The sequence below is a fragment of the Malaclemys terrapin genome, chromosome 6, assembly GCF_027887155.1.
Source record: "Malaclemys terrapin pileata isolate rMalTer1 chromosome 6, rMalTer1.hap1, whole genome shotgun sequence".
Lineage (NCBI taxonomy): Eukaryota > Metazoa > Chordata > Testudines > Emydidae > Malaclemys > Malaclemys terrapin.
The window spans coordinates 67,133,098-67,160,072 of NC_071510.1; the positions used below are offsets into that span (position 1 = coordinate 67,133,098).

Consider the following 26,975-nt stretch of genomic DNA (forward strand, 5'->3'; position numbering starts at 1 on the left):
CGCACCACAAACTGAAGTGAATTGCGCAAAGTCAAACAAGCCAGTTTTCCAGAGTCCCATTGCAGCGCCTTTAACCACAAGATCATCCTTCTCCCTCTCTCCGTCAAATAGCTGTACACCTCGAGCTATCCGGGTTCCTAAATCCTCATTAGTAATCATTTAGACAAACTACACCTATTTATTTATCTTCATCTTTTTGATAAGTCAACCCACTAGACAATCATTTTTATTGCTCTTCTCTGAATTCACACCAAATGTGTCAATCTCTTTCTGATTGCCCACCCATCTTTGGTCAAATATTATAATGTTATGCTGTTCTGCCATTACTGCTTTCCAAAATTTTCCTAACATTTTATACCTTTGTTTTGACTTATTTTTTCCTCAGTGTATTACTTTGCATTTAATGGGTTCATTCCCATTGAAATTCCAGTTGCTGTTTTTCGCATTGTCCATTTCATCACATTCATAATGCACTTTCCTTTTTTAACATTCACTTTTCAGACTTTGCACTTAAATAGCAGGATTATTCCATTACATTTCAGGAGTTAAAATTTGTAGTGGTTCAAGAGTGTTTTCTGTTTCACGATGTATATTTGAACTGTTTTTTCTAATTTGCTGAAGGTTTATATTTGTTTAAATCATTGCACAGGATAATTTAACTGATGTAAGCTAATGTACAATGATGCTTTATTGTGAAGACAGGGTTACTTGCCTAATTAATTGTGCTGGCCAAAAACATGAAAATATAAAAATGCATTCTTATTATTATAGGTAAATTAACATGTACCCATATCAAATCTGTGATAAATGTTTAAAGGGTCTGCTTTTAGTACATTAAAGGGAATTACACTGATATTTTGATTACAAAAAGAACAAAGATTTTCTCTTTAAAAACTGCAGAATTAATTGAACTGATGTACAGTAGGTACTGTGTTTTAAAAAAAATCTATAGAAGCAAAATCCTGTTTGCTGTATTTATTATGGGTTTCTGAAATAAGCAATTTTTTTTTATTGCTGGATCTGGCACATGTCTGAATATATGGTGTACAAGCTTTTCCTTTAAAAAGCAGCTGAATCATGCTTTCTGCTGACTCTTACTGAGAGCTGTGAAGGAGTGTGAGATTCCTCATGTTCCACTTCAGGATATAAACAGTGTAACTGCCCACAGTAAAGTTACCACAGAGCTCTTTCTAAGCAAGCACATTTATTCTTAAGATAAAAGCATTACATAGAAAACATATTTAAAACAATTAAAGAGTCTACATTCATGCTAATAAGTTTGCCAGAAATCACCCCAACTCCTAACAAGGCCTCTGGCATGTGAACAGTGGTTCAAACCCCACCAAGAGGTTTTTCTATGGTCACAAGTTCACAGCAGCTGTTAGCTCAGAAGAAGCACATTCCTGAAAAGTTTGGTCCCCCCTTTATAAAACCTGGGTCTTGGATCTGGCATAAGTAATTCATAGACTGAGAGTTTCTCCTTAGGGCATAGCTTCAAAAGTCTGGGTTTTTGCATAACTGGAGGATTTACATTTGCATACACTTCTCCCTAGAGATTTCCTGCGAAACCCACTTAACTTTAAAAGTTCACATTGTTTCAAATAGTCCTTTGAAGCTCATAACACTTCCCGGTTTTTACATTAGTCAGGACTTCTCTCTAGAGATGTTACTTACAATTCCACAATAATACAAAGAATCATTGAAATGTAGGGCTGGAACAAACTTCAAGAAGTCATAAATATTGACATTTTTGTTACAATGAATCATAGAGTTTAAGGCAACAAGGGACTACTAGATCATCTGATCTGACCTCCTGTATAGCACAGGCCACCAACACCACCCAGTGCCCACACACTAAACCCAAAACTGAAATGAGAGCAAAGTGATGTGGCAAAATTTTCGAATGTTACAAAATTATTCAGGATAGTTACGTCCAAAGCTAACTCTGAAGAGTTGCAAAGGGATCTCACTAAACTGGGTTAATGGGCAACAAAATGGCAGATTAAATTCAATGCTGATAAATGCACATATATATATATATAAAATATACATTGGAAAACATGTTTCCAACAACATTCAAAATGGGGTCCAAATTAGCTGTTACCACTGAAGAATGAGATCTTGGGCTCATTGTGGATAGTTCTCTGAAAACATCCACTCAACTATTAGGAATTTTTAGGAAAAGGATAGATAATAAAACAGAAAATATCCTAATGCTGCTATATAAATCCATGGTATGCCCACATCTTGAATACTGTGTGCAGTTCTGGTCACCCCATCTCAAAAAAGATATATTAGAATTGGGAAAAGTACAGAGAAAAACAACAGAAATTATTAGGGATATGGAACAGCTTCCGTATGAGGAGAGATTAAAAAGAATGGGACTGTTCAGCTTTAGAAAATAAATGATTACGGGGAATCATACGGGGGGAATATGAGAGGTCTATAAAATCATGAATGATGTGGAGAAAGTGAATTAGGAAATGTAACTCACCTCTTCACATAACACAGGAATCAGGGGTCACCCAATGAAATTAATAGGCACAGTCAACATGAGGAATTTGTTTCCATGGGATATTGTGAAGGCCAAAAGTATAACTGGGTTCAAAAAAGAATTAGATAACTTCATGGAGGATATGTCCATCAATGACTATTAACCAAGATGGTCAGGGATACAGCCCCATGCTCCAAGTGTCCCTAACTGCCAGAAGTTGGCACTGGACAACGGGATGGATAACTAGAAACTGGCCTGTTCTGTTCCTTCCCTCTAAAGCAACTGGCACTGGCCACTGTCAAAAAACAGGATAATGGACTAGATGGACCATTGGTCTGACCCAGTATGCCCATTCATAAATGAGAGCCACAGGAAACTAGGCTATTATGTGCCACAGGCATAGAATAGGAGGGACTGAGGTGCACCAATGTTTAGCCCTCTGCAGAGGTGGGAAAATGATTAAATGAGAGAATAATAATCCTGGCAAGTGACCCCTGCACCTGCATGCTGCAAAGAAAGATTAAACCCCCCCAACATCACTGCCAGTCTGACCTGGGGGGAAAATTCCTTTCCAACCCCACATATGGCTATTAGTTAGACCCTGAGCATGTGAACAAGAACTAGGCAGCCAAGCACCTGAGAGAGAGAGATTGTTCGGTGCCATCTCAGAGCGTAAGCCCACCCCACCTAGTGTCCCATCTCTAACCATAGTCACCACTTATGCTTCAGAAGAAGGAGATAAAAATAACATCTCAAAATAGACTGGGTGGGGGAAATCCCTTCCTGACCCCTGCCATTGGCTGGGTGAAACTCTGGAGCATAAGCTTTAGGACAGGGGTCTCAAACTCAATTTACCTTAGGGTCAGTGCCAGTCCTCAAAACCTCCCAGTGGGCCAATAATGTCACTGAAGATGGTGTTCAGAAAAGAAAACTTTTATATTGTATTTTTTATTTCGAAATAAAATGACTTGTTTATTTTTATTGTGGAAACAAGTGACGCTGCCTCCATGGCCGACTCTGCCTGGTGACTAGTGGTGATGTCACTGTCCCTCTCCCCCAGCCAATGGGAGCTGCAGGGGGCAGTGCCTGCAGCAGACATTGCCGGCAGTGTGTCTGCATGCATGTCTCCTCCGTGGGCTGCAGTGCGGAGGTTCTCGGGCCGCAGAGGGCCAGTGGGCCGGGACTTTGGGGTCCCTGCTTTGGGAACATAAGACATAAATTAGAAGTGAGTTTCAGAGCTGTTGAGCCATGCCCCCCACCATCACAAGCAACTCCATTATACAGTTGCACACACAAATTTACCCAGCTCTCTTAAAACTTAAGTTTTTTGCCCCCCACAACTCCTATTGGAAGGCTGTTCCAGGACATCACTTCTCTGATGGTTAGAAACCGTTTTCTAATTTCCATCCTGAATTTGTTCATGACCAGTTCATACCCATTTGTTCTTGTGCCAACATTGTCCTTTATCTTAAATATCTTGTCACCCTCCTTGGTACTCTCCTCTCCCCATGTATTTATGTGAGCAATCATATCCTCTCTCATCCTTCTTTTTTCAAGAATAAACAAGGCAAGCTCTTCAAGTCTCCTTTCATAAGACAGGTCCTCCATTCCTCTGATCATCCTAGAAGCTCTTCTCTGCCTCTGTTCCAGTTTAAATTAATCTTTCTTAAATGTGGGTGACCAGAATTGTACACGGTATTTCTAATGACATCTTACAATGCCTAAGATACTTGAACTTAATTCGATAAAGTTTAATTTAATTCCATAATGTTCCACTTAATTCAGTGATGTTTGTATATCCAGCATATATCAGGAAATTGCCATATCTGTCATATCTGCTTGACTCCATAGCTGATTTTTAAAAAGATTCTGTTAATTCATAGTGCTGGTATAGTTGATTGTGTGATCAACTACTTGTATTACATTGCAATTATATGCGATGGTGATCTTATTTCACACGTACATGGAACCTTTAATACAAGAATCTCAAAACACTTGGAATGAATTAATTAGTCCTCACAATACCTCTGTGAGGCAGTGTACCTACGTTACTAATAGGTAATCTGAGGGATTTGATCAAAGTTGCATGCAGTTGTACAGTAGTGGCAAAGATAGCAATAGAAACAGTCTTGATTCTCAACCACTAGATCACACTCACCCCTAAAAAGTCAGGTTTTATCTCTGCCTGATGTTTTAATGCTACTATTTACCCAGGGATTCTTGTATACAAAGTGTTTTACACAAGTGATTCTTTTGCCACAAATTTATTTTTAGTGGGGAAAGCCAGGGAAATTCCTTTCTCCAAATTAAACGTTCTCTAGCTCAAAATTCAACAACTTCCATACCAGATGATGTATCTTTCCTTTTGTCTAATGAATTCTTATTTAGTTTACATCATTACTTGGTAAATATATTACAGTATGCTATTTATTTTGGTCTATAGTTTCAAGAACTTTACATGCATTCCTTCCCCTGTCTGTCTGTCTGTCTGTCTATCTATCTATCTATCTATCTATCTATAACAGTAATTCTGAGTTTATAGTACTTTGCTAAGTACCTTCACCCCACCCAGTCCTGTATAATGTGACATATTGTAAATGGGATTTATAATGCATGGTAATAATTGTTAATTACATCACTGCCCTTGTCTTTTCAAAGTACACTACTGTAGCTCTTGAGAATCCTTAACAGCAGTTATCAACAACCTTTATATGTCTTTGACCCTTAATTGAGTGCTTTTAAAGATTTGTGACCACTTCTATTTTCCTTGATCTTGTTGGGGAGAGATGCCTACAGAGAATTATTTAAATGATTGAAGTTTGGCTGTTTCATACAAATCATTGAGATCATAGGTGGATCATTTTATGTGAGGTATAAACAAAATTTAAAACAGAGTGATAACTTAACCAGACAGTATATTCCTTTTCTTTGATCTTTTTTTGTCCTGTATTTAATTATGATAAGAAAAAAACGGGCTTTTTAAGTTCTGCAGTCTTCACAAAACATCTTTCTTTTATTTATTTGGTGACTTCATTAGTTTGAGAATTTTTCAATAACAACTTTAACTCTATGGATTTATTCCAGCAACAACAGAGGTTTGTGACCTTTACCTACCTGCCTTGTATGTTCTTTAAAAGATGTGTAGATATAAATTCTTTTTATTGCTTAAGAAAGAGTAAGTTATTCTTGCTTTTTCCCCAACCCCTACCCTTACTAAGTAGAGGACATTTCCCAAATTGCACAAGGAATCAGTCTTCTAAGTGTGTAAAGATATGTCTTAATAATGCCTCCCATTATCTCAGACAAACATCAACATTGCTATACAGGTACGGTACCCTACGTAGCCTGAAAGTATGTCATGGGCTGTCATCTTGTCAGCTGTCATAAATTAAGCAAAGTTAGTTTTGGTAAAAACAGTTGGTTTTGAATGAAAGATCGTAAATGCCAAACTAGTGTAACTGGATGTTTCTGAGAATTGGTAAGGGGATACAGAATCTTTCATCACTAGTCTTTCACCACTGTTCAGATATAAGCTATATGAGTAGCTCTCAAAAATCATGATCATTTCATGACTATTGGTGACCTAAGTAAAATGAGTTCATAGTTTCCTTACAATTGCCCACAAGTGTCTCAAGTAATGCCATTCTCAGTAAGGAGGACAGAAGTTATTGAACATGGAGACTGAAGTTCTATCTCAGAGTTTAAGGCTAAGGGTAAGATCTATCTTTGCTGTAGATCTTATATGGATAAACAGAAGGCTTAAGTCTCCTGGACTGGCAGTCCACAAGCACTAAAATTATTTAAAATTTAAGAAACAACCCCCAGTGTAGGTGCTGCAGTCATGGTGATTATTTGGTAGGGAAGCTGTGGTGATAAAAGTATCTTCTTTTGGATAAAATTAAAAAGAAAAAAACCACTACATAGACCCCTGAACACATATGACACTTTTAACTAGGAGTTATGTAGGAGTGTCAGCAGTGGTATCTCAGCAAATTGGCATGCTAGCCATTTAAATTGCAAATTACCTGTTTCGCTATATTTGATGCTGTAAGTTAATCACCATTTTCCAGACCTAAATTATTATTAGGTGCTGCTGATACTATTTAAACTTGTGTTGCATTTCAGCTTGTGGTCTCTTGTTCAGCAGGTGTATGTGAAATGCTGTTAGGACTCAGATCTTCTAGGTAAAAAGTGCTACTTAAATATATAGAATTATTATTCATCAGTATGTGGAAGTTGATGTACTATAAACCATTCCAAACACCATGCTCGTATGCCTCATCCATGTGTTAAACTATATGTAGATTAAGAAAGAGATTAAGAAAGAGGGAGAGAAATCTAGCCAAATTGTCTGTCTTATGGGTGCGAAGCCATGTTGGTCCCAGGATACTAGAGAGACAAGGTAGGTGAGGAAGTATCTTTTATTGGACCAACTTCTGTTAGTGAGACAGACACGACTATGAGCTTATACAGAGCTCTTCTTCATGTCTGGGAAACATACTGAGTGTCACAGCTAAATACAAGGTGGAACAGATAGTTTAGCCTAAGTAGTTAACATTCAAGGTGAAATGCCCATTAACACCCCTGCAGTCATAGGGAGGAAAGAAAGGTGGGTTGGGGAAGGCAGCTTGGAGGGCAGGCATTGTTAGTCGATAATAAATTGTTGTAATAAGCTGTAAATCCAGTTTGTCTATTCAGTCCATGATTTGTAGTGTCTTGCAAAGTTATGAATTGAAGCTCCCAGGCTTTTCTTTTGAAAGTGTTTTGCATGTTTCCTTTGAGGATGATGACTGAGGGGTCAGATATGAAATGATCACTTTGTGAAAGGTGTTCATCTACAGGTGATATGGTGTTTTTGTCTTTTATCATTTTTCTGTGTGAGTTCATTTGAGACCATAGTGATTGTCTGGTTTTACTCACATAGTTATTACTGGGGCATTGAGTGCACTGGATGAGGTACACCACGTGTTGTGATAGTCATGTGTAGGACCCATGGATCATGAAAGGTGTGTTGTGGGGGGTTGATCACAGTGGCATAGCCAGGTTCTAAGAGCAGGGGGAGCAAACATTAAAAAGGCGCCCCCCCTTAGCTCCTCCCCTGGCCACGCCCCCTTGGCTGGCACCTCCAGCCGCGCCGCGCCCCTCTCCGGCTCCTCCGGCCGTGCCGTGCTGCCCCCGTGGCCCCCCCATGGCTCCTCCGGCCATGGCGCGCCGCCCCCCACCCCCCCATGGCTCCTCCGGCAGTGCCGCCCCCACAGCTCCCCCCCTGGCTCCTCCAGCCGTGCCTCCCCCCATGGCTCCTCCGGCCGCGTTGTGGGCTGCCATGCTGCACGCCCCCCCCCCGCTCCTCTGGCCACTCCGCGCCCCCCCCATGGCTCCTCCGGCTGTGCCACTCCCTCCCCATAGCTCTTCCGGCCGTGCCACCCCCCCTTGCCTGCAGGAGCCCAGCGCCGGCCCGGCAGGCCAAGCTTCAGAGCGGAGCGTGGGCCCCGCCCGCTGGTGCCATGGTAACCCCTAACTAAGGCGCTGCTTTTGGAAAATGTGCTGAGGGGAAGCGGCTGCTTCCTCTGCACCCTCCCAGCTATGCTACTGGTTGATCATCGTAGCAGTGGACCTATGTCCATAGGTTTTGCATCTCTTCTTCTTTCAGGGTCTGGTGCCTTTTTGAGTTGGTGTCTCCTGGTTTGTGGGGAGCTTGCTTCTGATGATGAGCTTGGAGAAGCCATCCTATGGCTATTCCTATGGTTTGGACAAAATGTTTGTTGCTGAATGTAAAATTCTTATGGGTGAGAATAAAATGGATGAGAAAAGAATGCCAACAGGAAGGGCAAAGTTGTCCAGTGCTCAAAAAAATGTCCACAAAGACCTCCCACCCCAAATTAGTGATATAGACCACTGGCAAGAAAAGGACTGTTGAAGATTGTGATTACTAAGGTGAAACTGATAAATGTAACCTGTTGCTTTCCGACAGCTAAAAGGAAATGTCTCAGTAGAGAATTTCCTCTGTCTCCCACCCTCCAGGAAAGTGGTGCACAACAAATCAAGATCTGAGAATAGTATAGCTATTGTGGGCCTTCATGCTGAGTACTAATGGGACAGTCCTTGGCTTGGTATGATATGAGGAAAGAGGACATATCTAAATTAGCCAGGACACAAACCGTTTAGCACTTTGCAGGTGAAAGCCAACAATAAAAATGGTAGCCAAAAATCATGTCAAGCACTCCCTTGTAGGAAATACCATGTAATAAACAGTCACATTCTGCCCTGATTGAAATTTCTAAACAGTTTGAATAGTTTAACCTTGATGAGATAAATATATCAATAAATTCTTTGCAGAACACAGATGATAACACAGACATTCTTGGCAGCCACTGCTATCTGAACAGCAGCTAAGAACAAGCAAAGCACCTATGTTGTAAATCTGAGAAACAAATGCTAGGTATAGCCTTTATTTGTTTTCTCATGTAATTATGATGGCTGCAATCTTGGCAGACTGGGGATTAAACTGTGGACCTCCAGAGCTAAAATTCTAGAGCTCACTCACTTGGGCTGTAACACATTCATCTCCTCTGAGGATTGGGGACAAAGCGGGACCTGTAACACACACCAGATGATTACATGATCTTTGTAATGCCTTCTGGTCACTTCACCCAGCACATAAGCATTACCTAACTCAAATCTAAGTTGAGTCTCATCAGTGTCCCAGTCCTGGTTAGGCACTGTTATGACTGAGGTAAATAGTACTGGATAGATTAGATGAAATGGAGCTGTAGAGCTTTGTGTCATCCATATTCTGAAGACACTGCAGCCCATACCTCCCTATTAGCCCTGCTAGCAGCCTCAGACACCAGCTAAACAGGAGAGGATGACAGAATTAAAACTGGTGAAACCAACAAGAGAGAATTCTCGGTGCAGATAAACAAGATCATCTAGGATCTTGCTAAGAAAGAAGAGAATGGAGCTACTCTCATCATTCTGTCAGCAAAACCACATGGTCTTGTTAAAGATAGCAGATACATATAACAGAATCAGCACTGATGCCTGATCATTGTGCGTAGCCAGAAAGAAATCATCTTGAGCCAGGATGTAATAATAATTTCCTTAATTGATGCTGGAATCTTGCTTTCCAACAGTAAAATATTGATGATTGATTCCAAAAATGCCCCAAAGACATGCCTTCATTAGACAAGACAGGCAAGTATCCAACTGCATGTTGCAACCTGAATGTGATCTGGGACCTCCAGAATCTCAGAGAGTAACAGCGACTGAAATTCCTCTTCAAAAACAGAAGTGGTGCTAACAAGAAGGGAAAATATTTGAAGAGCTTGTCAAGACTCAGACCTCACCAGTGACCAATGGCATTAGACCACAGATCATCAAGTTGGTGTGAAGCCTTAGGTTTTTGCTGGACTCATCACCACTCCAGGAGTAATGGACTCTACTGTAGTGAAGAATTTTTGATCGATGACTTACCAGGAAACTGCCTCTTTTTTTCTCAGGAGAGGACCATCATCTTTCATGCTAAACTCATTCTATGATGCCAGAGGCTGAAAGTTACAGGTGTCAAAAGAAAACTGAAGTTGGTGCAGAATATGTAGCATATATAGCAGAACAGTGATAGACATTGCCTCTGCTTTGTGAACTCATTGGTTCTCCATTCATTTCAGAACAGAATTCAAAGATCTGGTCCTAACCTATAAAGCCCTGAATGAACTAGTAAAGATGAACCGAGAAAATTCCATTTGTTCTTGACTCTTACTTTTCATCATAATATGGTCCAGCTCTGATACCAATGTACTAAGCAATTTGTAAAAAACTGAAATATAAAGACTGATAGAAACATAAGCTGAGGAAGCTCTGCATTGTCACCAATAGACATGATGCTGCTATCATGGAGACAGATACATCAGTATGAATCTGAGTGATCCCATCTGCAAAATAATTTGAACTTATAATTTAATAGAATGAGGTTACTTATGTATCCAAAATGAGTTCTGCTTTCCCTATCTTTGAGCAACAAGGTTGTCTACCTGTCCTGCAAATAATCAACTACCTAACTGTTTTGGGCTTCAAATTAAACAGCATAAACTAGTAATTTCATTAGGAGTTAGAGAGACACTAATATTTTTCAAATATCCCAATCAATATTTCTTAGGTATAGCCTAGGTAAATAGTAACCACTAGCCTTGATAAATAGTAACCACTCTAAATTAGATTTTGAATAATATAAAGCAGCATGTTGAAGGTTAGGAGTATTGTTTGCTCCTACTGACTACCAGACATCAGCTGAGTTGTTTAACTGTCTGGGGAAAAAAGTAAGCACAAGAGAAAAAGAAAGAAACTCTCCCTTCCTAGTCCAGAAGAAAATATTTTGCTAGCATCACCTCTGAATTACGGACGTAATTTTATTTCCTATAAAGCAGAGACAGCGTCATCAGGCATTTTTCTCAAGTAATGTACTGCTGATAGGAGTACTAGATAGGCAACCTTGTTGAAGGGAATTCTTAATTGATTCATTAATAGTTCCTGAAATCTTGCCTTTAAACGTTTTATAAGAGTCACAGCAGTCTGGCTCATTTCTAGATTTAAAGTGAGTGAAACATCTTACAACTGTGGTACACCTATCAAGATTTAAAGTAGTATTTCAGTCCAAATCAAGAGCTTTAAGATTATACAGAAATTTCATATCAGTTTTAGGTGTGGGGTACTGAACTTCAGATAAGATTTGTATGCTGAAAATTTCCAATGTGTTTGTTAGTATTCTTTGATAGGATAACGAGTCTTGTGGATAAGGGAGAAGCTGTGGATGTGGTATACCTAGACTTTAGTAAGGCATTTGATGTCGCATGATATTCTTATCAATAAATTAGGCAAATACAACTTAGATGGGGCTACTGTAAGGTGGGTGCATAACTGGCTGGATAACCATACTCAGAGAGTTGTTATTAATGGTTCCCAATCCTGCTGGAAAGGCATAACAAATGGGGTTCCGCAGGGGTCTGTTCTGGGACCAGCTCTGTTCAATATCTTCATTAACGACTTAGGTATTGGCATAGAAAGTACGCTTATTAAGTTAGCAGATGATACCAAACTGGGAGGGATTGCAACTGCTTTGGAGGACAGGGTCATAATTCAAAATGATCTAGACAAATTGGAGAAATGGTCTGAGGTAAACAGAATGAAGTTTAACAAAGACAAATGCAAAGTGCTCCACTTAGGAAGGAAAACTCAGTTTCACACATACAGAATGGGAAGAGACTGGGAAGGAGTACAGCAGAAAGGGGTCTAGGGGTTATAGTGGACATGATAGCAGTTTTCAGGTATCTAAAAGGGTGTCATAAGGAGGAGGGAGAAAACTTGTTCACCTTAGTCTCTAAGGATAAAACAAGAAGCAATGGGCTTAAACTGCAGCAAGGCAGGTTTAGGTTGGACATTAGGAAAAAGTTCCTAACTGTCAGGGTAGTTAAACACTGGAATAAATTGCCTAAGGAAGTTGTGGAATCTCCATCTCTGGAGATATTTAAGAGTAGGTTAGATAAATGTTTATCAGGGATGGTCTAGACAGTATTTGGTCCTGCCATGAGGGCAGGGGACTCGACTTGATGGCCTCTCAAGGTCCCTTCCAGCCCTAGAATCTATGACATAAGAGTTTGGAGTGATCATTTTGCGAGAAGTGTTTGCCCAGGATGCTACGGTGTTTTTGTCTTTTATTGTGTTTTTGTGTGAGTTCATTTGAGAGAGTAGTGATTCCACTGTATTTAGTTATCTTGGTTCTTATTTTTACCTATAACCATTGTGTTTAAGCAGGAACTTGTAAGAGGCAGTATCTCTCTCTAGATAGATAGATAGATAGATGGGATGGTATTCTGGTACTTAGATACAGGTCCTTGCTGAGGCCTGAGCTGTATGAACACTGAACATTTTGGTTAGTTTTCTTAAAATTTCCAAGTGTTAAGTGTTGGGTGAAGGTTTCTGTTCATTCCTATTTCATTAAAAAAATGCACCCCAATCTTCTAGAAGTATATGTATTTTAGAAAAGCATTTTCAAAAGGTTCATTTATAATGCAGTGCCCTTTATAGATAGCTTCCGCACATTAAACAAGACTATTTTACTTGCTGTAGAGAACAGCTGGTTTTGAGTATTCTGTTTACTAATATGCCAGAAATAAGATGACACAAAAGCATTTAACAAAAAAACAAAAACCCATCATTACTGAGTCTAAATTATTATTGTTATATATGAAGGCCTCTTTAACTCTTGTGCCACAAGGAGTTGTGAAGTAAACTGTCATAATCCTTAAAATGCAGAGTAGTTGTAGCCATGCTGGTCCCAGGATATTAGAGACAAGGTGGATGGGTGATATCTTTTATTGACCCAACTTGTGTTGGTGAGAGAGACCAGCTTTCGAGCCACACAGAGCTCTTTCTTGAAAGCTGGTCTCTCTCACCAACAGACGTTGGTCCAATAAAAGATCTTACCTCACCCGGCTTGTCTCTCTAGTAATCTGTAACAGGCAGAAGGAAGTGGAACCAACCTTGCTAGGTCAGGTACTGTGCCTGGCCAGAGTTTAAAGCTGCCTTTTCCTACTTTTATTAGGGGAGAGTTCTGTCTAGCATTCTCAGGAGTGAATCTCTTTTGCACCCGTAGGAGATGATGCACCAATGGTTAATAGATCCCTGAATCTTTCTCCATGTATGAGATCAAATAATTATACTTGGCACTTATAAAATGCCTTTCATCTAAAGATCTCAAAGCCCCTTTTCAGCATGAATTATCCTCATGACACCTCTCTGTATAATTCCCATTTTACAAATTAAATCAAGCCACAGGGAGGTGAAGTGTTTTACCCAAATTCACAGTTGCTTGCAAAGCTAGAAATACAATCCAGATAGCCTGACTCCCAAGTCCCGGCTCTAATCCCTATTCAGTGCTCACCACTGAAATTTTTACAGTTTTGCCATTACAAATAGGTAATATTACCATCGTTTTCCTTATACTCCTGTGTGGGGAATGCCATAATGTGTGAATTATTTGGAAAGGCATCCATTTGAATCATAAATAAAATTGACCAAAGTGCAAGTAGTATGCAGGTTTCTCAAGAAAGCACTAAAGAGCACTTAGTCCTGACCTTAAGCAACATAAATCTAAGTTACTAAATCTTGTACTTAAAAGGAGATCTTGTTTAAATCAGTTATTAACAGGCATACAGAAAAAGTGGAGGGGATGGGGGGAAGGGGCTCTTTGAGCACAATAACCTGGTTTTCTTTTTAAAATCCTTTAGAGGGCATAATAATTAAGTGCTTTATTGTATTTTTTTAAACATAGTCTGTGAATGCGGGTGGGGAAGTGCACCATCCTGGCAGCAGTTCCTTAGGGCCTGATTTCCATGTCGCTTACACCACTTACACTAGTACACTAGTGTACTCTTATTTACTTCTTGGTTTACATCAGTGTGAGAGGCGAATCAGGCCATTTGGCATTCATGGAGACATAATACCTTGATGAACGATGAAGGTGCAGCCAAGTGTGATGTCTACAGTGGCTGAGCTTTGCAGGTTGGTGTAGAATGAAGAGCCAGGCCATGCCCTGTCCCACTCTGGCCCCCTTGGTAATTCTAGCTCTGGTGACTCTAAGAGACTCTCCTGATGCTTGTACTTTGGAAATGCAAGAACTGAGATGTTGGCTGTCACTTACCCCGGATAGAAAGAGAGGCCCATAATGCACTCTTCCTCCCTTCCCTCTTCTGTATGCCCATGCAGGGCTAGCGCCAACCTAGCCTCATATTACATCCTTGTCATTTAACCTAATAATATACAATAGCACAACTAAAATGTTTAAAAAGGAAGGCAATATTTATTTGTTCAATATAAACAAAAGTCACTGCTGGCAAAAATTTTCCAACTCTATTGTAGTCAGTGGAATTGATTGCTCTTGTTTATTCAGTGGAGATATTGGCCCTATGAATTTAAGATGTTACACTTGAAGTTCTTGCTATTAAAAAGGTTGATGGCCTCTTTTCATGTCTCATCCACGTTTCAAAAGCTTATAGAAAATGGATAAAATGTAACATTTAATTGTCTTGCAATCTCTAGCATCCCTAGTTGTGGGCTTTTCTCTCAAGGTTTCTCTCAAGGTACATCCAAACAAGTCCTAAATCTTTATTATTTTTCACAGTTGCTGTTATTCTGTAAATCTGTTGTAACAGCACCTACTACTTCCAGTCAAGTTGGGAGCCTGGTGCATCAAAAGCCACCTCCAGTACTATTAATGTGTAGGCCTGCAAGGAGAATGACTGCACCACAACTAAAGGTGGGCAGCATTTGTGTGGGCTTACGCAAAGAAAGACAGCTCTGCTTTGTAGTTGGGGGAGTGAAGGGGGAGAGGAAGAAGGTCAGAAACTGCTGCAAAAAGTGCTCGGTGGTCAACTTTACAGCAATGACTCACCCCCCCCCCCAAGGAATGTGCATAAAGGCACGAAATCTAGTGGGGCAAGTCTCTATGTGAAAGCAGCGAGGAAGCCAGCACCCACCCTCCCTCCCCTAGGAGGCAGCAAGTGGAGGTGAATGGCAGGCTGGGTTTGTACCTGCTGTGGGCATTACGCTAATCGCCCCTTTTAAAGCGGGGCTGGGAAGGAATTGGCTTCAGTGGACTGTGGTTTTTTTTGCCTTCCTCACAACGGGTGCGAGGATGGACCTTTTCTGGTGAATAGAAAAGGTGGTAGGCCATATGTCGCAACTTATTTTGTAATATTAGGCGGATGTTCAGTGCAGGTACTCCATAGGGAGGGCAGACAGTGACCAGATAAATGGCCTGGTAAAGGACTTAAAAGGAGGTACTGGATAAAGAAACAGAACAGGTGAGGGGGTTCGGGGACTCCCATGACCAGTACAGCAGAGAGCCAACACCTCCCCACCCCCCACCCCGTTCTCATAGCCCTGCGAGGCTGATGGATGGTAAGGTCCAAGCCATGGGGCAGCTGGGGGACCTGGATGGAAATAATGGGGGGCTGGTGGAAGCCCCGGAGAATTGATGTGAATAAGCATGGATTAAACAAAGGGGGGCTGGTGAAAGCCCCGGAGAATTGATTTGAATAAGCATGGATTTGCCTGCACTGTACACTTTATCTGCCGGGTAATCCCAGACATCTATATAATAAAGTTGCAGCCTGATTAAAACCCATAACAAGTCTCCTGTCCTTCTTGCGGTATACCCAGACAATGAGACAATTAGCTGACTCTCCCTTTCTTTTCTGTTTCTCAGTCCCCCAAAATAATACAAATCAATTGCTAGTGTTCCATGCAGTTAGGATAGCAAAAATTCTAAAGAAATTTAATTTTAAAAACTACTAGAAATTGGAAAATAATTGCACATTCTGATGTTATTTTGAATCTCATCAAGCCATGTATTAATGTGTCTCTAATGGCATGATTTCTTTTCACACCTCTACGGTGGTTGAAACTCAGTCCTTTTAAGTGAGATCTCCTAACCAGTGTATGGCAGTTCCAATTAGCTGCTCTTGGGCCTGAAGTGCATCACAAACGGTAACAAGGTCTCCTAGGAACACTTTTGTTGCAAGTACTGTAGTCATATTTCCTCATTAGTTCCTTTAAATTGTCACTAATGCCATGTTCCAAGCTTTTGAGAAGTAGACCAAAAACAGAAAAACTAGGTATCTATGTAGAATAGACAATTATTTTTCATAATTCAAGACCCCTTTGAATGCCTTTGATAGTTTTGAAGCTTACACAGTTAAATTTATTAACCATAACCACTCACTTAAGTCGGAGGATTTAGTGATTTGTTGCCTAGGAAAAGAGAAAAAATATTTTGTCATGGCAGATGGTTCGTTTTCTAAATTTGTGATTTTTTAAAGATTATTTTTAGTCTTTTAATTAAATTTTGCACAAACTATGAGCAAAATAAGAAAAACATAAAATGTTTAAACATGTTGTGTGTACTTTTATAGGGGTACCATCAAAACCAATAGGCCTCAATTTTTGGTTTGGTCTGCATGTGTCCAGATCATGCTGTTTTTCTGCTCCACTTGTCAGCGCAGTTCTTGGGAGGATGACAGGTTTTGGAGACTATTGCCCTGGCAGACGCTCTAAAGGAATGATTTTTTCAACATTTCATTACTCTTCCTGCTTGTGCCTGTAGAACTTAGAAGGGCTGAGCAAAGGAACAGCACAATATGCATGTGCACTGTTGCACACTGTCTCCAGGGTTTGTCAACAGTGGTCCTTCTAACCTAGGAAGCTGAGATTTTAACAATGTTGCAGTTGTTTTTTTGGCAAGTTGTCATACTTTCCAGAAATATGAAGACATTTTTAACTGATAGGTGTAAGAGGCAGTTTTGATCCTGCCATCCTCAGAACACCACTGAACTTTGGGAGTTTGGAACCCCATTCATCATCACGTACTGAACAGATTCTGGGTGCCTACAAATTTATGACACGTTTCATATTGTAACACTTCATATTTATAATAGTTATGTTCTTCCTCTGCAAAATATTATTTGATTGGTTTTGTACTGTGAAATCATTTTGTGCTATTTGCCTTTTCCTGGGCTCTGTACATTTGCTTGTTCAGGATACCAACTTTATCAAATTTGATAAAAACTAACTGCATATCAGACTGTCAGAGAGTAGTCTTCATAAAACTTATGGTGGATGTGGAAAAGGCTTAGCAAGATGGCACAAGGTCTTTTCCTTTGGCATCTTCAGATTGAGTGAATGAATAATTACACCCCTCCCCCAAAACTCACGATTTATAGTTCACTCTTCATTGGAATTTTTCATGTGTTAGATGGTTCTAAAGAGTTCTCCTCCTTTAGAAAAGTCACAAATCAACTCAGAAGATTATATTTTTAGTGGGCTCAACTCCTGGGTATCTTGTTTACTATTCTGCAAGCTCTACTAATTGAATGTCTTTAGCCCTTTGATTAGGAACAATTCATTGTTGTGGTTATAAAATTGAGAGGTTAGGGGTGCTCAAAAGAATATGTACATGTCAAGTATATTTTCATAGTCTGGGAAAACCAAAAATTATTATTATCATTATTCTAAGACTCACTCCTATTTCCAACTTTCTTTCTGCAAAAATGTTTGCTTTCTGTAAGTAAATTGATATTAAATAATGAATTGTTCAAAATAATAATTTTTTAAAAATCTAACATTTTATGAAGATTGGTGCAAATCAGCCAGAGTATAAACTTAATGTCTTAAAAAGACAGATATGGCTACAATCTGGGGTAATTTTTTGATGGATTATAGCAAACAGACTAAATATGACTTGATCCTTGCTTTGTAGAAAAGGTTAATATCATTTGGTGCTTTTACCCTTTTTCTTTGATTTCATTTTTAACAATGATTAATAAAGGTAGAGGTAATGAATATACAACTACTTTCCCCTCTCCCTTTCATATTGTAAGGGACTTGTTCACAAAAGTAGCTGTAATATGTGTTCTTTCCCATTCAAGTTGATTAGTATGTGGGGGAGGCAATGTAAAGTGTTTTTGATATCCCTACAAATTAATTTACATGTGGGTGAGCTACAGAAGGGAACTAAAAGTGAAAAATAAATGGTGGAGCATAGCAGGCAGCTGAAGGCAAATATAAGCAGTTCTGTAGTATTGTTCTAGCTATATTAAAGATTGCATGCTCTCAAATAAATGTGTGATCAATTCATTTATATGGATACCCCAGGTGATTCAGTGTTTTCATAAAATAAAAAATGGGCACATGTTGACAATGGGTTTTATGTATTCAAATGTAGTTCAATCAGCCCAAAATTGTGAAAAATTCACTCAGATTGTAGAAAGTTGAACCGTGTTTTCAATTTAAATTCTGTGTAGTTGCTCAGAAAACCTTAGAGGATTCCACAAGCCATGCAATGGGGGTTCAACTCTCACAATTAGAATAGCACAATTGGGGAAAATTAAGGAATAGGCAATATATATATGCAAGTCTCTTGGGTCCTAGTTAGTGAACTCATGTGATTATGTTAAAATTGAAGCTTTCATTAAAAATAATGCAATCTTGTATTTATGCTTGTGGAGGAAAGATTGAAAATATAAACTGAGTGTAAATCAATGTAATGCATCTGCCTGAGTCTTCAGTCAACTTGAAAAACAGTTCTGATAAACATAAATTGCCTCCAGAATTGGGTGCTCCTGACATTGCCCTTCCAAGAGTGGAGGGGGGCACTGACAACCATCACAGCCCAGGATTTTATGGGGAAGGGGACCTTCACTACCATTACCCAATCATGGCTTTGCTGGTATTGATGTTGGCATCAATACCCATACAGATTCTTAGATGAATGGGGGCTGAGACTTCCCTCCTCTGCAATAGACCACAACCTGCCTAAAATCAGGAAGTGGTGGGGAAGTCTAGCCTACCCAAAGAAGACTAGTGGTGGGAACCCCAGAAACCTCTCCTAATGCCATTCCTAAGAGATGTGGGGCCACAACATGGGTAGGGGAAAGCCATTTAGGGCAATGGATTGCCTTCACCTGGCCCTGAACACGGTGTGTTTGCAATGTTTCATAATTGACAACAAAATGAAAAACTAGGTTGTTTCTTTGGTTTGACTCTCTTCAGGTAGTTAATGTTCAAGGTTAATTTATAATGCTATGTGCTTGCTCAGTTAATCTTCTCTTGGTAAACACTGACATAATTATAAAAAATTCTAAACCTTATGGAGTACGTCTCATTAGACACAATAATATAAATATTTTTCCAAGATTAGAAGTTGGCCCAAAGTGTAGTGTATGTAAAACATTTTCAAATTAGGATTGGAACTTCAGTTCTCTGCCTCATGACTTACCCCATAAATATTAATAGACAACATATCAAAATGTTCTTGTTAATTAAAAGGGCTGTTCGGCTTTTAATGATATCTAATTTGCAGATGTATGGTAGACTGCAAGTAGTTCTTATTAAAATTTATCTAGTCTCATTTTGTAGGAGGATAATTTTCTTTTTATTCAGATTATGGATGTGTGCAGTAAAACACTATTATCATGGAATACAATACAAAGTTTTACATTTATTTGTCTTAAAAATCAATCACTTTGTGCCACCTCACAAAGGCAACAAATTCCTCTCCCAAAATGAGGTCCTCCAAAAATGTAAATGCATTTCATAAACCTTATAGAATAAGAGGGTTTAACTGTCTATATAGTTTCTGATTTCTATAAAAGTAACCCAGTGAACCTGCATGGTTCAAAGTATCGATAATGTGAAAAGAGTTGGTCTCAGTCCAGTTCCCAGAGCAAAAATCACCACCACAGTTGATGCTAATAGGCACCCTTGTTGGCAATCTCAGTAGAGAAGACAAGAACTGGAATGGACATGGAGACTGTATTATCCTCTCTCCCCTAGAATTTTTACTTAAAGTCAAGGTTGAGATGCCATGGTAAGAAAGTTTTCAGTCTTTCTACCTTTGCTTTTTCTGTTCTCTGGCTGAAAAGAGGACTTCGCTCTCCAGTACTGCCACTCTAACAACTTTCCACATACTATGTTCACCCAATTTTAGAAAGGAAAATTGAAAAATTATTAAAAATGTGACCTGATGGACGATGTAAATATGGTGAAGGAAATCAAGGTCAAAGCAACCTCCACAGACAGTTTGAAAAAAAAAAAAGTAGATTTTGGTTCAGGATTTGAGAAGAGGGAAGGGGACAGATAACACTGAAAGTATGTGATGCTGTTGTCACTGTAAATTCTAACAGCTGGTCTGATTTAAGAAATCAAATTGTCAGCATCAACAATAAAATCAGGTTGGGGAATATTCTGCTGCTCCCGCTGCTGCTGTGTGGAGTGTGTTCCTGAGGGTATACATGTATTTTCCCCAAAAGATTATGAAGAATTCAAGAATACATATTATCACTTTAAAGTTAGCAAATATTTTTATCCTGAGTAATGCAGCTGGATTGACTTGGGAGCTGTAGCAGTCTATTGGGTCAATGACCTGCAAATTAAAGAGGACCCATTCTTGCTCTAAAGGAATCGTTACAATCTGTCTTGCTAAAAATTCTCTTTTAAAAATATGTCTATGTAGAAAGTTACCCACTCAACAGGCTATCACAGCTAGTCTAATGAACAATGAATACATTTTAAAATTAGCAGGACAAAAATACATTTTATGGTACTCCATTACATGATCGATACTGTGTAAATAATACAGTTGTAAACATAACATATATAGAGATGTTAATCCAGATTTAGTTATAATTAAATTATAAAGGATAAACATATATTTTACAACATATTTAGTTCTTGCTTTCCTTTTTTTTGTACTTACAAGTTAAACATTGAGAGAAGTCACAGATAAAGAACTGTTTAATTATATAGTTGTGACAAACCAAACAGAAATGTAGAAATTCAAACCCCATTCTCATAAATTAGACCTTCTGTAGCAACATATTGGAACACAAATGGTACATGCTATTTCATGACCTGATGAATGCTGATCTCTGCAATAATCACTGTAGAAACATAAAACTGAATTTCAGCCCGACATTTATAATGGCTGGTATGTTCTATGTCGCTATTGTAATGTAGCTTACACTTTTTGTCTGCAAAATCTCTCAAAGCTTCAACATTGCAGGAAGCAGAACTTGTATCTGATAGTTGCATTGAATTTTACAACAGAAATCAAAACATTTCTGTAACATTTTCTTTTTTTTTTCCAAATAACCTCTATGTGATATTGTATATTGAAATTGCATTAATGTATATTTTGATACCGGTTGTCACAGTCCCACCAGGCTGTTGAGTTTGGGTCCACACAAGTCAGACCATGTGTACTTTTAAGCTTACCTTGGTCTGTCTCTTTCTTTGGCCTCTCTGTCACAATTCCTGGGCAAGATTCTGTTATCCTTTCACAGAAGTGGGACCTCGTGGTCCAGTTTCCTTAGGCCCCCAGGATAGTGTTGACCTCTCTGCCACAAAACACCCCAGTTCCTTAAGTGCACTCTTTCCCAAAGCTTCAACCCTATAGGCACTCAGGTTTACCATTTACTTCTCCAGGGACATATGATAGTTGAAGCACATGCCAAAATTCCAAAACCAGTTGCCCTTGAATTAGACAACACAAGAAATATACAGATCCAGTCAAAACAGTAACACCTAGACACATATCCCTGCCTCAGTTTCCTCACCACCCTCAAGCATTCTTTTGGCTTATGTTGGGTTTAAACTGCAGCAAGGGAGGTCTAGGTTGGACATTAGGAAAAAGTTCCTAACTGTCAGGGTGGTTAAACACTGGAACAAATTGCCTAGGGAGGTTGTGGAATCTCCGTCTCTGGAGATATTTAAGAGTAGGTTAGATAAATGTCTATCAGGGATGGTCTAGACAGTATTTGGTCCTGCCATGCGGGCAGGGGACTGGACTCGATGACCTCTCGAGGTCCCTTCCAGTCCTATAATCTATGAATCTATAAGAGTCCTCTATGGTGTCCAGGATCCTTCCTTTCTCCCTTCCCTGCACATGGTTTCTCCTCCAAAATATGGAGCCTTCTCTCACTCCTGTATCCAGCTTTCTGCTTCTGGTCTCATCTCCCTCTTTTCAAAATGGCCTGTAAGTTAACCCCTTTTATAACTTACAGTCCCCTTGTCAACCCTCTGATCAGGTGATCAAAGGTCCCTATATAGTGATCCCTTGCTTTGTTACTGGTAGACGGGTTCTTCTGTGCAGCCAACTCGTTGTCCAACCGTGCTTCCATGTAAACAGAAGACCATAAGGGTTTAATAATTCTCCATTGTTAGCACTGTACCACTATCTCTTGGAATTTCAATTCAACATAGAGGTAAAAAGACAACAGAGAAGGCAGACAAGCCCTATGTTCAAAATGGAGTTTGTAGTTTGACAAAAATATATACAGAGAGCACATTATCTCAAACTGGAATCAATAAATTGTACATGAACACATTCCCCAAATTGTCATACTAGTGATATAAAAATATTCAACATAACTTAATGTTTTGCCTGTCCAGAGCTTTTTGGGACATGGGAATCTTAGTAGTCAAAAATGTGTCTAATTGAAGTCATACATTTTTTAGCATTTGAGTTTAAAAGGTGTGGCTATAATAAATTCTATTGAAAGAGTTCTAGGGAAGATCACAAAAAGAAGAAAGTTTTGTATAATGCGTTCTGAATTACCTTGTGGTGTAGCCATTGTGGATGAGTCCTAATTGATTTAATATGAAATGAATTCTTGCAACTGTGAATCTTATTTTGTATGTATTCCAGATGTGTGGAGGTCATTGCTAAAGAAGGACAGAACCTGAAAGAGCTGTATTTGGTATCCTGTAAGATTACCGACTATGGTATGTAAAATGGCTATTGTTTTTTTACCTTTGTGAAGACTCCTTTGTGAAGACTGATCTGTTGAAACTTTACATGGAGACATAAAAAGTGAAATTTACCTTGTGATACTTGTAAAAATGTTGCTGTGACACTAGACAGAGAAGATTTAGAACAAAGAAGCTAGAGGACAGGCACTCTGTTAGATTTCAGAGAGCTGCAGATTTATCCTTCGTATAGAATTGACTGAAAAATGTTGATTGATCTCTGTGATGAGAGTTTGAGTATTGATCGATAAACACTCAGATTTGAATTAATTTGTCTCCTGCTCTTCCTTCTTTCTTCACCCTTAGTTTAAATGGAGATTTGCAGGATCTAGTAGTTATCTAGTCTTTTTAATGAACTCAGACTGATTCTTCCTTTCAAATCTTGCACTGTTCTGGGATCTGAGAGTTGAAATCAGAGATTATTTTTGGCCCAGAAGAGAGGCAGGGCCATGCAATGCTAAATCACATCCACTGCACACCTAGCATGAGAACAGTGGCTTGGTGCAGGGGAAACAGTGACCCTGGATTTTGGGAAAAGAATCCTCCTCAGGATGCAAAATGACAATGAAGTCACTTTATGGCTACTGCTGCAGTTTTGGGGTTGTAGCAGCCTCTGCTCTGTTTGAAACCCCTCCTTCCCTTCATGTAGTAGCAGATCTGCTAGCTATGCCGTATCCTCAAACCTTTCTTCTATATCTGTCTGGAAGGAATTCCTATAGAGTTCATGGCATCCTGCCCCTCATCCCAACGCAGTGAACTCACATCACCCTCTAAGGGCCTTCTTTGGATGAAGGGGCTGACAAGGGAGCAGTAGTTTCTCTCAAAAGCAGTATGACCAAACTAGCGAGGTAGTGGGGAAAGGAAGGCAGGTGAATGTATTGGATTGGATTTGAATGGAAAGTGGGAGGAAGTGGTTATGCATAAATGAGACATGGGAAGAGCGTTGGGTGGGAGGATAGGAGAGTATCTGCATAGGCTTGGTTGGTTAGATACCATAATTATCCAAACTGCACCGTTCCCTCAAATATTTTAAGGTTTGCCCATCACTAATTTATAAGATTATGTAGTCATTTCACATCATCTGTGTTCTTGACCTTGTAGTCGTTGGGGCTTTTCAAACAACTTTTGCAGGTGCTACTAATACTAGATTCTGATGCTGATATTACTAATAAATTAATTGCCTCAGTAATAATATTAGTAAATTGTTCAGTACGGTAACTGTGGCACTGAACAATTTTTAACATTATTATTGAATTAGTGTATTATCAGTGGGAGGAAAGAGAACCAGGCAATCCTTTCCCCTGAACACATCCTGCTACATTTGGCAAGTAGGAGAAATCTGCTAGTGATTACTAGGATGATTTGTTGTGGTCTGATTTAAGAAATTTCCCAATGATCTTATTATGCTATTGAATTCACTATGCATAACTGTTCAGGCCCCACCAAATGGCAGATGCTTCTCTCTTAGTGGAAGCATGTTATTCTATACATTTGCATGTATAGGTGTCATGCAAAATGGAGACTCATAATGTCTTAGCCAAATATTTAGTATCATATTACACTGACCAAAGTTCTGGGAGGGAATGACTGTATGTGGATATCCATTCTTGCTTAATCTACCTGGTAGTCTATTGAGGATATTAGCATATGCACTTGGTCCATGTAGGTTTGGTAGATTCAACACACAATGCCTACTTTTTATATTTAAAATTTGACTATTTGCTAATTGTGACTCTACAGATTTCCATATATATTTAGCAAGACACCTGAGAAATGCTATTTTCCCAACTAATTTTGAAGATAAAACCAGGATTTTTGGAAAGAGTCTAAGGAAATTATGCACCCATATGCCATTCAAATTCATTAGAATTCAGATGTCCTTTGAAACTCCTAGCCCAGATTTCTTGATACATTAGTGATTAGTTTAGTGGAATTGTGACTGCTGGTGTCAAGAGCCTAATTGTCTCAAGGTTCGGTTAGCAAAAATGCAAATTCCATAGCTAAACAAAATATTATTGTTATTAGAACAGCTTGTTTTAAGCACACCTTAATTTGAGACATCAAACAAGAAAAAGAGATTAGTGTTAATTGTGATTGCTGACCCATAACTAATACCTAATATAGGGACAGATGTGTGAAATAATTACATGTACTCTAAGAAAGCTAGACTATGAAATGTGAGATTTAGCAGTTTTTATCTTTCTGATTTGATTTTGACAATAAGATGTGAGAAAATAAAAGAAGCAATATTGAAAATTTAATACTATTTGATTATTATTTGAAAAATATTACTAAATACAGTGCACTGAAAGATTTGCCTTCAGATTAAAAGTTAGAAGTCTATTAAAATTCTCTAAACTGTAACATACGGTCATAGGCAACATTAGTTTATCTGACACATTACCACCATGGAATTTAATTTGGTGGAATAAAGTACAGAATGATGAGATTAAAAAAATAATTGTAGTGGAGGGCATCAGACTCTCTAGGACTGTGTTTAGACACCAACAAATCTCCAAAACCTGTTTTAGTAGATTTTCTGTTCTCAGTACAGCCACAGAGGACTTTTTAAAAAAAAAACATTTGATTATATTATACAAAAAGAAAAACAAAAAAAGGAAACCAAGATGGATTTGAAATAGGCAGCAGATGCCAAGAGTTGTCAACTGCAAAGAAAAAAGAAATATATTGTTGCTGATTGCACTGCTACAATTAAGAGTATGTCAGCACTTCTATTATAAACTTCTCACAAGTATATCGCACAGCTGTAAAATTTTCCCCCATGTTAACACTTGCCATATAAAGTCTCAACCTTGTAATACATTTATTTGTGTGTGTAGGAATGCAAATATATAAAATCACACACAAATAAATGTATTACAAGAACGTGTGTATGTGTCTATATGTATGTGTGTGTGTGTGTGTGTGTGTATGTATAATTGAAAAAACAGCTAAAATTATTTGGCTTTTATAAAAATATACACGTCTGGTTTTAAAAAGAAAATCATTTTGGCTGTTTTTCAGTTTTACTCTGTGTGCTAAAAATGAAGTGTTTTGGTCTGATGTTTCTCTGTCCTTTCTTGACCCAAAAAACGGCTTCATTTAGGGATTCTTTTGTTTGTTTTGAAATGCTTATTGAAAATTAGTTCTTGATATTTAAAACTTGTCTGCCATTCAGTATTAAAATCTAGGGATGTTAACTTATTTCATAATGTTTTTATCTTTATATACATATTAATATAATGCCACATCATAAGACAAATCATTAGGATACTAAATAAGGATTTAAATAAGTACTAAGTGTTTTAAATATTTGGCTAGGCATACAATTACTAGACAGCGTTACTAGAGAAGCTGTCTGCAACATATGTGAATGAACCACTATGATCTCTATAGTAAACACCTGTGTGAAATCAAAGCTGACACTATTTCCTCATGCCATTTTACCTTTTTAAAAACAATTATGAATTAAGCATGGACTGTCAGTTATCTTTGAATTTCCTGCCTTTTGTTGATTTGTGTCTCAACCTTAACTTTATTTAAACATAGGAGTTTTGTATTTAATCTTTTACTAAGAACTAGTAAGAAAGTTGGACTTTCTAGCTGTGGGGAGACTGTGTGTCAAATGGATTAAGTTGATGTGAAGATGTATAGCTGTGAGAGAAACCAGCAATCACATACACAATTGTGTAACTGTCTTTTCAATTTTCTGCTCTAATTCTGTAGTTTATTGATTTCCTGGGTGTTGAGAATTTATTTCTAAGGAATACTTCCAGGAGTAAAATATTACTTATAAGGTTAATGATGGTGCATAGTGCTTGGTACAGAGAAAAACACAAAGGTGGGATTTGTGTTTAGAGATGAAAAGATTTGATGAAATGAGCTAGTGTGAAAGGAGGAGGGTCTCATGATCTCACAACTGTGCTATCCAGGGAGTTACTAAGAATTACTAAGAAAGCTTGGCTTTTTCAGCTATGGGAAAAGATAACTTTGGGTTATAGAGTCAGTCTCTCTCGCTTTCACCAAAAAATTCAATCCTGGTCTTGTGAAACCTTTTTGAAATAAGTTTTGTCAAAACCAATAACTTTTTATGAAAAGCTTTGGTTTCGATGACTTGGCATTT

At 38.6% G+C, this 26,975-nt stretch overlaps 1 protein-coding gene across 3 annotated transcripts in view; it reads left to right on the plus strand.

The window, feature by feature from the left end:
- The window catches only part of FBXL17 (F-box and leucine rich repeat protein 17), a 480,497-nt gene that overhangs the window by 312,927 nt on the left and 140,595 nt on the right, over positions 1-26,975 (plus strand). For all 3 annotated transcript variants that reach the window (XM_054031676.1, XM_054031674.1, XM_054031675.1), the window contains one exon: positions 22,752-22,828. In XM_054031676.1, the coding sequence (XP_053887651.1) occupies positions 22,752-22,828 (77 nt within the window). The remainder of the gene's footprint in view (positions 1-22,751; positions 22,829-26,975) is intronic.